Source organism: Aethalodelphis obliquidens, unplaced genomic scaffold (genome assembly GCF_003676395.1).
Source record: "Aethalodelphis obliquidens isolate GAN/ISIS:26980383/991018 unplaced genomic scaffold, ASM367639v1 scaffold6, whole genome shotgun sequence".
In the NCBI taxonomy this organism is placed as follows: domain Eukaryota; kingdom Metazoa; phylum Chordata; class Mammalia; order Artiodactyla; family Delphinidae; genus Aethalodelphis; species Aethalodelphis obliquidens.
The window spans coordinates 12595743-12607972 of record NW_020837950.1 but is presented as its reverse complement, the minus strand read 5'-3'; the positions used below and the strand labels follow the sequence as shown (position 1 = coordinate 12607972).

At 32.8% G+C, this 12230-nt stretch overlaps 1 protein-coding gene across 2 annotated transcripts in view; it reads right to left on the bottom strand.

Annotated features, from left to right (window-relative positions):
• Nucleotides 1-12230, bottom strand: part of TMEM156 (transmembrane protein 156) — a 51981-nt gene that overhangs the window by 27084 nt on the left and 12667 nt on the right. For both annotated transcript variants that reach the window (XM_027103159.1, XM_027103158.1), the window contains exons 2-3: nt 1520-1789; nt 300-560 (exon numbers count right to left, since the gene is read on the bottom strand). In XM_027103159.1, the coding sequence (XP_026958960.1) occupies nt 300-560; nt 1520-1789 (531 nt within the window). The remainder of the gene's footprint in view (nt 1-299; nt 561-1519; nt 1790-12230) is intronic.

The window sequence follows — 12230 nt, the reverse complement described above, 5'->3', positions numbered from 1 at the left end:
CTCAAGCACAGCTAATAGGCATTCCCAGAAGTTATTCTGGGGCAGAGGGTCTTTCTAATGCCCCTCAGATCACAACCCATAGACATCTCCTTCACCTCTGAGTACAGCTGGGTTCCACAAAAAGCACATTTTGAAAGAAAAATAAACAGATAAAGGGCTAACATTCTTTCCAGTGTTGCTATTTCATCAATAAAATTCTTCAACTATTCAACTTTCAATGCAGTTAATGTGATAGTCCTTACTTAACTTTGTGTCTATATTCCATTCTCCTTTTCCCTCCAATTTCCTTAAAAACTTACATTTTACATCCATTTCTAGGTGCAAAGAAATATTTATACAATTAGTCGGGTGTTCCATAATTCTACAAGTATGGTTTATATCTGTTTCCTTGTTTGGATCTTCCTCTTCAATTGCTGACCTTCTAGTGTGTGTTTTTAGATTACAGGTAATGTTACATTGCTCCAAGTGGTCAACCACGGGAGTTACAGTGAAGTTAAAATGTTGACAAGGTGAATGAAAATCATTTGCCTTCACTTCCGTTGATCCTCTCATGATAAGAACTAGAAAGAGATTAAGAAAATGTTATTCACAAAAAATAGTAGTACATAGTAAGAAAACACATACAACTCAAAACTAAATCCCCTCCTTCCTATACAACAAAAAAGAGTAGAAACAAGAAGTTACCAGCACTAAAAATAACAATTACAGTGCTTACATTTTTTAAGAGAGTGAAAACTAGGTGAGTTTGAAATAAAATTGGAGCATCTCAAAGAAAAAGCAAACATTTTCCTGATGACTTGTGGGGCAGATTTTATTTTCCAAAATGGCCACAACAATATTTCCCATCCCACATTATACTAGTTTGCTAGGGTTGTCATAACAAAGTACCACAAAATGGGTGGCTTAAACAACAGAAATTTATTGTCTCACAGTGCTGGAGGCTACACTTTCAAGATTAAGGTGTTGACAAGGTTCCTTCCTTCTGAGGGCTGTGAGGAATAATGTCTCCCATGCTTCCCTCCTAGCTTCTGGTGGTTTGCTGGCAGTCTTTAGTGTTCCTTGTCTTATAGAAGCATCACCCTGATCTCTGCTTTCATCTTCACATGGCATTCTCCCTATGTGTGCATGTCTATATCCAAATTTTTTTTATTTATAAGGATGTATCAAGGATTCAATGACTCCTTGGGGAATCAAAGTGTGATTTTATATGAGAACCTGCAAGTTTACTTAGAATTTTTTCAGTACTTTTGAAGAGAGCTTGCTAAATAATACTTTAACCATTAAATGTACATGGATTAGTGGCATTTTGATGTATTTTAAGCATAGATATTTTGATAAAGTAAACCAAGAACAAGTTATTATCCTATCTCAAAGCCTGTAAGTCACTCATTAAGCACCACACGGCTGAGTGTTCCAGGGCCACTAGACTTAACATTGGGATGTATTATTAATACTTTTTTAACAGAATGAGGTTATTTATCCTTGATAATTTTAATTCTCACTTTACTTTTGCATTTACCTTTTGATGTTTGTTCCTGAGAAATAATATCCATGTTTCCTTTGGACTCACAAGCCAAACATGAGGAGCACATTTTAAATTCACTTGTGATGTCTTGGCAAATCCTGGTGAAGTTTTGAAAACTGGAGTGATTTAGAAAGATTCCCATAATAGTCTGAGTTTCTTTTATTGGTTGCAGAAAAGTCACGAAAGAAAAATTTAAAGAGGAGAATGAATAGGTGAAATTACGTTGTAAACATACTTCCAGGCATGATAGCTCCAACGTGTTTCCTATAAAGGAAAAAACAAAACAAAACAAAAAACAACTTTCTTTACTGTAAAATTTTGAGTTTTTGGCATTCAAATGAATACACAATAAGCTCCCAGTTTTTCTTAGGCAGATTCAGTACATTTCAGTTTATCACTGACAAGACTTTGTTTTCACATGAATTAACAATATCTAGTCCATTTAAATATTTTTTTAAAAATTTGTCAACATTCCCTATTAATTTTCAGAGAAGAGAAGTCCTGCTGAGAAGTTCTTTGAAACCCTAGCATTGTAACCATTCTCTTTTCTAGGAAAATTTTAATGGACAAACCTTAGTTTCCTCTGAATCCATCTGTTCCCAAATAGAGGTTCAAGTGAATTGCATGGAGTTGAACAGGGAATGGAAAACTTGAACAGTATCTCTGTATTAGTTTCTAAGGGCTGCTGTAACAAACTACTACAATCTTGGTGGCTTAAAACAAGAGAAATTTATTCTTTTACAGTCCTGAAGGCCAGAAGTTCAATGCCAGTGTTACTGGTCTGAAATCGAAGCATTCCCAAGACCACACTCCCTCTGAAGACCTTGCACCTCTTCCAAATTTTGGGGACTGTTGGCATTCCTTGGCTTGTGACCACATCACTCCAATCTCTGCTTCCATGGTCACATTACTTTGTCCTCTGTATCTCCATCTTCTACTCTTCTGTCTGTGTCAAATCTCCCTCTGCCTCTCTCTTATAAGGACACTTGTGATTAGATTTAGGTTCCACTGGGATAAGGCTCAGGATAATCTCCCCATCTCAAGATTCTTAACTTAATCACATGTATAGAGACCCTTTTTCCATATAAGGTAACATTTATAGGTTCCCAGGGATTAACACCTGATATATTTGGGTGACCATTATTCAACCTACTTGAAATTTAATAAGATAACATCATAATTTTTATTTTGGTGTGAAGACAAGTATCAGATTTGGAAATAATGGCATAATAGAAGGAAGACTGAGTTCAAAGCAAAAGACAAAGACTTTAGTGCTAAAGCTGTTATTAGCCAAGATACCTGAATAATTTACTTTGTCTCCACAAGTCTCATTTTCTCATTAGCAAAATAGAGATAATAACAAGATCCTGCTAACCTTGTGGGGTTATAGTATCATCAAGTGATATATATGAAAATATTTTTGAAAATTGTTCAAATGTATATTATTAAAATGCAAACCCATATTCCAAAGTAAAAATTTAAAATTCATCCTTTATTTAAGATGAGATTATGTAAGATTTAATCCACATGAGTAATTAAAGCTCACTATATGAAAATTGGGAATCCCTATGTAGCAGTAATGATAAACTAAGGAATAGGTAACCTCTCTTTCAGATATTCTCAATTTGACAGTCATTTACTAGCATGAGAAAATAGCTGACACGCTCAGTTCCACATTTATGTGGCTTTCTTTACCATTTCTCATAATCACATGGGGCAAAATATATTTTTAAAATTTTCTAAATAATGTGGAGCACAATGAAAGAATTTCTTCATTTTTAAGAATGATTACTCCTAGTCATACATCTTGATTCAAACGTAAAAGAAAATCAAGCTATTGGTTTATATTAAAGCACATTTTTTACTTGTTGAATTTGTACTTTGATAGTAATTTCATAATTGTTTCGTTACTGATGATATTTTTATTACTTAACAAATTAAAGGTTCATTTACCAGCCCTCTACATTTGAAATTGCTTCTGTAATAATTCACATGTAATTTCCAGCTATAAACACATTTCATACTTGAGTTGCTATAAAAGTTTTGGGAGGTAGAGATTGTATTTTAGTCAAATACACAATTTTGTAATGTCTCAATATATTTGTAAACAAAGTTGTAATCAAATTAAAACTATTTTTTAAAAAATTGTCTTCAATAATAAGGTCTCAAAAAGAAGATAGGAATGTATCATTTGATAGAAATCTATAATCTGTAGATTTTTTGTATTACTAAACACATGAAAAAATTATTTCTTTCCATTTTCCTCACTGGCATTTTTCATCTTATGAAATTTTCAACTTCTTGAATTTATATTCTTATGTTATGACCTAGAAGGGAGATAGAGAAATTTTTACTGTCATAGAGAAATGTTTACTGTCAATATTGCAGTCTTCTTATCCAATAAGTGACAAACTTGGCTTTCTAGAATTGTTGAGATCTATCCGTTGTATTTGGCTATGAGGTCATTTTATGATGGTTTTTAAATCTTAGTTTTAAATAATTCAATTAGGAAAGAAAGAAATACAGGACATATCCTTCCCCAGTATAATTTTAAGAAATAAATGAATTCTACTCAATCATTTTTGTTATCAGGTGGGCTGTATTCTCATCTTCATAAACAAGGATATATGAATTTAACTACTGCCATTAATATTGCTGAGAGTCAGACATCTAAATTCTCACTCCCAGAGATAGAAATGCATTCCAGAATTACTCCAGTACTAAGACTGCAATCTTTCAAGATAAGGATATAGAATACTAACTAGAATTAGGAAAGTAATTTACAGTATAGGACAAATGCCCAAGTCAATGATTTTTTGTTTTTAAAGAAAAGCAAAGAGTAAGGTTAAACTGTCTTTATTTTCTTTTTTAACTTTTATTGTAAACATATATCATATACAAGCCTATATAAAATGTATTATTCCAGTTAAAGAATAATAAAAATAAACGAACACCCATGTATCTATCACACAGGTTAAGAAATAGAATATTAGCAACATCTCTGAAGCACCCTATCCCTCCCTGCCCCTACATACTCCTTCTTTCACAGAGGTTAAGCACCACATTGAATTTTATTGCATTAGCATACTGTATACATATATATGGACTATATTGTAGGTATTCATCTATGACTTGATTTTTTTGCAGATTATGTTTTAGTCGTGTTGCTACACATGGCTGTAGTTAATTATTTGTGGTACGTTTTGAATGAATATACTACAATTTATGTATCTGTTCTTCTGACAGTGAGCATTTGGGTTGTTTCTATTTTTGCTGTTCTGGATAATATTGCTGTGTACCATAACTCTCATACATTGTTGGTAGGAATGTAAAATAGTACAACCACTTTGGAAAACATTTTTATTTTCTTTAAGTTAAACATATACTTAGCACGTGACCCAACAATTCTACTCCTAGGAGTTTACAAAAGAGAAATAAAAACATATGTCCACATAAATACCTGTACATGAATTTTCATGGCACCTTTAAAATTTATAATAGCTAAGAACTGGAAACAATCCAAAAACAAATCCAAAATCCAAAAACAATCCAAACTAGTCCAACAACTAGTGAATATATAAACAATTCCTGACATATCCATAGAATGAAATACTACTCAGCAACAAAAAGGAAGAAAATGCTGATACAAACAACAACACGATGAATCTCAAATGCATTATCCCAAAGGAAAGAAGCCAAACACAAGTGACTAGATACTAATGTGATTCCATTCATATGAAGTTCTAGAAAATGGAAAACTATATTGATAGTGGGAGAAGGGTTCTGCAAAGGAGAAAGAGGGACATTTTGGAGGTATTGGAAAGTTGTATATCTTGATTGTGTTGACAGTTACATTGCTGCAAACATTTGTCAAACCTCAAACTTTATACTTAAAAACGGCAGCATTTTATTATATATAAATTATATCTCAATAAAGCTTATTTTAAAATAGCGCTACTATGAATATTAATGAACATGTCTCCTGGTACACAAATACAGAAGTTTCTCTAGCATACATATTGAATGAAATTGCTGGGTATTCAGTATGCACACCTTTGATTTTACTAGAAAATGCCAAATCATTTTACAAAGCAGTTGGACCAATATAATCTACCACCTGCAGTGTATAAAGGTTTCCCATTGACGCATATCTTGGCCAGCACTTTTCAAGTTTTGACAATTCAGTGAATGTTAAATAGAACCTCATCATGGTTTAAAAGTGTATTTTCCTGGTTTTCCCTACTTTTTCTATTTTTCCATTTTTGTGGTAGGTTGTTTGTCTTTTTCTTATTAATGTTTAGGAGTTTTTAACTTTCCTTTTAAAAATTTTAAGAAGTTCTTTACATTTTTTATTAAGATATCTTCTCACAGTTTGTACCTTGTCCATTCATTTTCTTTATGATCTTTTAGTTAAAGGAAGCTCTTAACTTGAATGTATTGAATTTATCAATCATTTTCTTTACAATTTGCGCTTAGTGTCTTGTTTAAGAAATCCTTCTCCTGGACTTCCCTGGTGGCACAGTGGTTAGGAATCGCCTGCTAATGCAGGGGAGATGGGTTCCAGCCCTGGTCCGGGAAGATCCCACATGCCTCAGAGGAGCTAAGCCCATGCGCCACAACTATTGAGCCTGCACTCTAGAGCCCGTGAGCCACAGCTACTGAGCCTGCGTGCCACAACTACAGAAGCCCGCGCATCTAGAGCCCGTGCTCTGCAACTAGAGAAGCCACTGAGGTAAGAAGTCTGCACACCACAACAAAGAGTATCCCCCACTCGCCACAACTAGAGAAAAACCCGCGCGAAGCAACGAAGACCCAACGCAGCCAAAAATAAAATAAATAAGTAAATAAATTTATAAAAAAAAGAATCCTTCTCCTTTAAAAACATCATCACCCACATGGTCTTCTAAAAGTTTTGAAGTGTTGCCTTTTATGTTTAAGTTCTTAATCTATCTGATACTGTGTACAGTATGAAGTAGGAAACCAGATTAATTTCTCCCACATGTGATAATCAATTGTACTACCAATTATTAAGTAGTCCCCACTATCTGTAATGACATCTCTATAATCTATCAAAATATCCATGTATGTATGACTGTGTTTCCGGTTTCTCAATTTTGTTCCATCAGTCCATTTTTCTATCTTGGCAAAGATATCTTACTGACTTAATTACTTTTGCTCTGTAAAGCTCTTATATCTGACAGGAAAAATCCCCTCACCTTGTTCATTTTCTTTAGGAACATCTTAGCGATTCTTGACCCTTTGCTCTTTCCAATACATTTTAGAATCAGCTTACTAAGTTCAGTGAAGAACCCAGTTGTGATTCTGACTTGAATCTCAGAATCAGTTGGAGAAAAAAGATATGCTACTGAGTTTCTCCTATCACTCTTTTCTTCCTTTTTTTTCTCTCTATTTATATAGGTATTCTTTGATATTTTTTAATAAAGCTTCCAAATTTTCACCATTATGGTCCCATATATCTTTTGTTAGATTTCCTCCTGGCTACCTTATTTTTTGTTGCTATTGCCAATAGTATCTTTCAAGAAATATGTTTTCTGTTTATTAGTGGTACATGGAAATACAGTTGACTCTTGGATATCAATTTTATTTTTTACCACTTGTACACTTCCTTATTAATTTTAATTTTTCCTATAAATCTTTTGAGTTTTCTACGCAGATATGCATGTTGACTGCAGATAATGACACCTTTATATCTTGCTTTTCAATTCTTATACCTTTTATTTCTTTTGCTTGTCTTAATGCACTGACTAGGACTTCCAGCACCATGATAAATAGAGGTGTTGAGAGCAGACATCCTTGCTTGCTCCTGCATGCTTATGATGTTCAACGCTGAGAGTGATGTATAATCATTTTTAGATATCCCGTTTCACTTTAAGGAAGGTCTCTTCTATTCCTAGTTTGCTAAGAGTTTTTAATTATAAGGGCTGTTGAATATAATTGAATGCTCTTTCAACAACTATTGAGATGATTATATAGTCTTTCTTCTTTAATCAGTTAATACAGTGAATTACATTATTAGATTTTCTAATGCTCACTCAATCTTGCATTCCAGGAATAAATCAAATTTGATCATTTTTATACATTGCTGCCATCAGATTCTTAATGTTTTGTTTAAATGTTTTTTACCTATATTTATAAATGAGATTGGCCTGTAAAGTTTTCCTTTTTGTCTTTGTTGGGTTTGGATACTAAGATATACTAGCCTTAAAAATAAATTGGAACATGTTCCCCTTTTTCTATTTTCTAAAAAAGTTTATTATAAAATTGCATTTATGCATTGCATGGGGAGATCAGCTCGGTGCTTTGTGACCACCTAGAGGGGTGGGATAGGGACAGTGGGAGGGAGATGCAAGAGGGAGGAGATATGGGGATATATGTATACGTATAGCTGATTCACTTTGTTATACAGCAAAAGCTAACACAACAATGTAAAGCAATTATACTCCAATAAAGATGTTAAAATAAATAAATAAATAAAATAAAAATAAAATTGCATTTATCTGTTCAATCCATTTCTTGAAAGTTTGGCAGAACTTGCATATAAAACCATCTGAACCTAGTGCTTTTCCAGGAAAATTAAACCACTGGTTCAATTTTCTTTATTGCTGTATGATTCTTGGGTTTTCCATTTCTTCCCAAGTAAGTTTTGGTAAGTTATATTTTTCTAGAAATGTGTCTTTATATTTTAACTTTATTGACTTAAAGTTATTCATAATAATCTCATTATATTTTAAATTTCTATGTCCCTTTTTCATTCCTAACATTTGTTACTTGTGCCTTCTCTCTTTTGATTATTCAGTTTTAGTAGGCAGAATAATGGCCTCCCTAAGATGTCCGTATCCTAATTCCCAGAACCTGTGAATATGTTATATTATATGGCAAAGAGGAATTAAGGCAAAAAATGGAATTCAAGTTGCTAATGAACTGTTCTTAAAATAAGGAAATTATCCTGGATTATCTGGGTGGGCGTAATGTAATCATACATGTGTCAGATGGGAGAAAAACTCAACAGGCTTTGAAGATGGAAGGAAGCCACTAGCCAAGGAAAGCAGACAGCTTCCAGAAGCTGGAAAAGACAAGAAAATAAATGTATTCTTTCCTAGAGCCTCTGAAATGAATGTAACCCTACTAACACCTTGATTTTAGCTCAGTGAAAACTCTGTGGGACTTCTTACAGGCTGTAAGATAATATATTTGTGCTGTTTGAAGCTACTGTTTGCGGTCATTTGTACAGTGGCCATAAGAAACTAATACATCAGTCATTCCAGAAGTGTGTCCATTTAATTAGTCTTTCCAAAGAACCAACTTTTGACTTTATTGATCCTTTCTATTGTATCTTTTAATTTCATTGACTTTTGCTTTCGTCTTTATTATTTCCTGCCTTCTACTTTCCTTGGGTTTATCTCACTGTCTTTCTTCTGACATCTTACGTATAAGTACTTAAAGCTATAAATTTTCTTCTAAATATCTGCCATTTTTATAATATCCCACAAGTTTTAATAGATGTTATTTTATTATCATTAATTTTTACCATTTTCTAATTTCCATTATGATTTCTTCTCATCCATGGCTTATTTTTACATTTCCAAATACAGTGTTTGTTTTTAGTTTGCTTTTTGTTACTAGATTCTAGCTTAATTGCATTTAGTCAGATATATATTAAAGATTGTTTGAAATTTATTAAGGCTTACTTTCATAACCTAGTATGTGGTGAATTTGTATTAATATTTCATAAGTGTGCCAAAATAATATGTATTTCCAGATGTTGAGTTAAGTATTCTAAATATGTCATTAGATAAAACAAGTTATATAAATTATTTGAATCATCTGTATTCTTATTATCTGTCTGATTATATTTTATATTGGAGGATCATGTTTAAAACCTCCCACTCTAATAATGAATTTATAAATGTCTCTTTTAAGCTATCTCATTAGGGGCATACAAATTTAGAACTGATAGATATTTTTGTGAAGTGAACTCTTTTCCATACATACTGATCTTCTTTATTGCTAATAATGACTTTGATCTTAAAATCTTATATTAAGACAGTGATACATGCTTTCTTCAGTTACTATTTGCACCTTATATTTTTCTCATCCTTTTATTTTATTTTATTTTATTATTATTATTATTTTTTTTTGCCATACATGGGCCTCTCACTGTTGTGGCCTCTCCCGTTGCAGAGCACAGGCTCCAGACGCGCAGGCTCAGTAGCCATGGCTCACGGGCCCAGTCGCTCCGCGGCATGTGGGATCTTCCCGGACTGGGGCACGAACCCGTGTCCCTTGCATCGGCAAGTGGACTCTCAACCACTGCGCCACCAGGGAAGCCTCATCCTTTTATTTTTATCTTTCTCATACTCTAATGCTTTAGATGCGTCTCGTTTCAATGTCATATTGCTGAAATTTTTTAAATTTAACCTGATAATTTTTTGTGTCTTTACCTGGATAGATTTACCTACTTACATTTACTGAGATCATTGATATATTTGGATTTAACTCCATCATATTATTTATTGCTTTCTATTTTTACCACTTTCCCTATTACCTTTCTTGCTATCTATTGATTTAATGATTTTTTAAATTCCATTGTTTTTCCCTTTAGTTATTTGCAGGTTAGACACTATATTTCTATTATTTTAGTAATTTTTAACAGGCATCCTTAACAAGTCTAAAGCCAATCAATAATGTTACCCTCTTTCAAACAATATAAGGATCTTAGAATACTTTAACTCTGATCACATCCTTCCTGACTTAAATGCTATTTTTGTACAATATTTTAGTTCTACCTTGTTTTTTCATTAACACACAAATTAGTAGTTAATTTTGTTTTATACAGTAATATTTTCAAGATTTATTTGGATTTACTCATATGTTTATAATTGTTTTTGAGGGTTCTTTTCCTGCCACTTCTTCTTTCATCTCTGTCTTTTCTCTTGGGATTATATTCTTTCTCCTGAAATTAATTCTCTAGCAGTTCCTTTACTGAGGATCTGCTGATTATACACTCCCTGTTTTTGTTCATCTGAAGATACATATCTCACCAATTCTAGATTGACAATAATTTTCCCCAGCACTTAGCAGACATTATTCCATTGCCTTCTGATTTTCATTGTTGCTTTCAAGAAGTGAGTTCTCAGCCTAACTATTGTTCCTTTGAAGACAATCTGCCTTTATCTCTGGTTATTTTTAAGATCTCTTTAGGTTTCATGTTCTACAGAATTTCTTTTTATTTATTCTATCTAGAATTTATTGGGTTTCCTGAATCTGAGGATTTGAGTCCTTCATTGCTTCTGTAAAATTATCAGCCACATCTCTACAAACATTTTCCCCATTCTGTCTCTTCTCTCCTTTCATAGGTTTAATTAGAAATATCTCCCTTTGTTCTCCCATGGAGAGCTATTTCTAATTCAACTCTGTTTCACATTTTCTATTTCTTTGGTTCTCTGAAATGTGTTCTAAGTAATTTCCTTACATCTACAATCCACTTCATTAATTCATTATTCAGTTGCATCTAATCTATTTATTGCATTCCTTGTGTTTCTACTTCAGATTATTATATTTTCATAATTAGAATTTCTAGTAGGGTTCTTTTTCAAATCTGCCTGGTTATATTTAATAATCTTGTTTCTTAATCATACATTTTGATACCATTTTTAATGTATTGAAACAAATTAAATACTTATTTTATATTTACATCTCATAATTCTGATATCTGAATTCTTTAAAGATCCGATTATATTTGTTGTTTCTGTTGACTCTTGTCAACTGGAGTCTTAATATGTTTTATGATTTTTGATAGTAGCACATGTTCCTTAGAATTTTATTCAGGAATATCTGAGATCTGGTTTGAAGGTATTTTCCTCCAGAGAGGATTGTGTTTGCCTCTACTTGATGTCTAATGACACCATTAATCCAAAATCACTTTAAATTAAATTTTTGGATTGGGCTTTTCACACCTCATAGACAATGACCCTCGGTATCCAAATTATGACCATCTTGTGTTCACAGACTCTCAAAGGAATTTTTTCCTTACAAAATTTACTTACAAACCAACAGGTTATTTTCCTTGATTACTCTTTCATGGAGCATATCATCTTTTGGGTCCCAGACTTACATGTCCTGCCCATGCATGGCCCAATGAAACTGAGACTCTAGCCACCAGGAATTGGTAGATGCTCCTGAGGTGACCAATTTCTTCACTCTTGCTTATCCACCTAGATTTGTAATTTCTAGTCATTTTCCAACTTTAAGGAGTTTTTAAATTTTCTTATCAGTTCAACTATGTATTTTTAAAGTTTTTAATATGTTTAATCTTGTATTTTTAGATATTTTGTGCCAGAAGTATTTTTTAAAGTATGACTGCAAGAACAGAAGTCTCATCTATCTGTTGAACTTCAAAAGTAAGTGATAATTTATAATAAAATCTTCATTGTTTGGCCCACAACAGGAGCTCCAGAAACTACTTTATGTCATATTTTCCCAATACCTAGGTTATTCCTCTGTTAATCAGTTGTCAGGGAACTCTAAGGAAGCATGGATTATTTCAGACAATATATATATTCTAAGTGTTATTGGTCCAATATATTAGATATAAACCAGAGAAGATAAATTTTACCATGAGTTACAGTGAGTACAACTCCTCTGGAGAAGCATTTGGTGATTTCTTATAAAATTAAATATACTC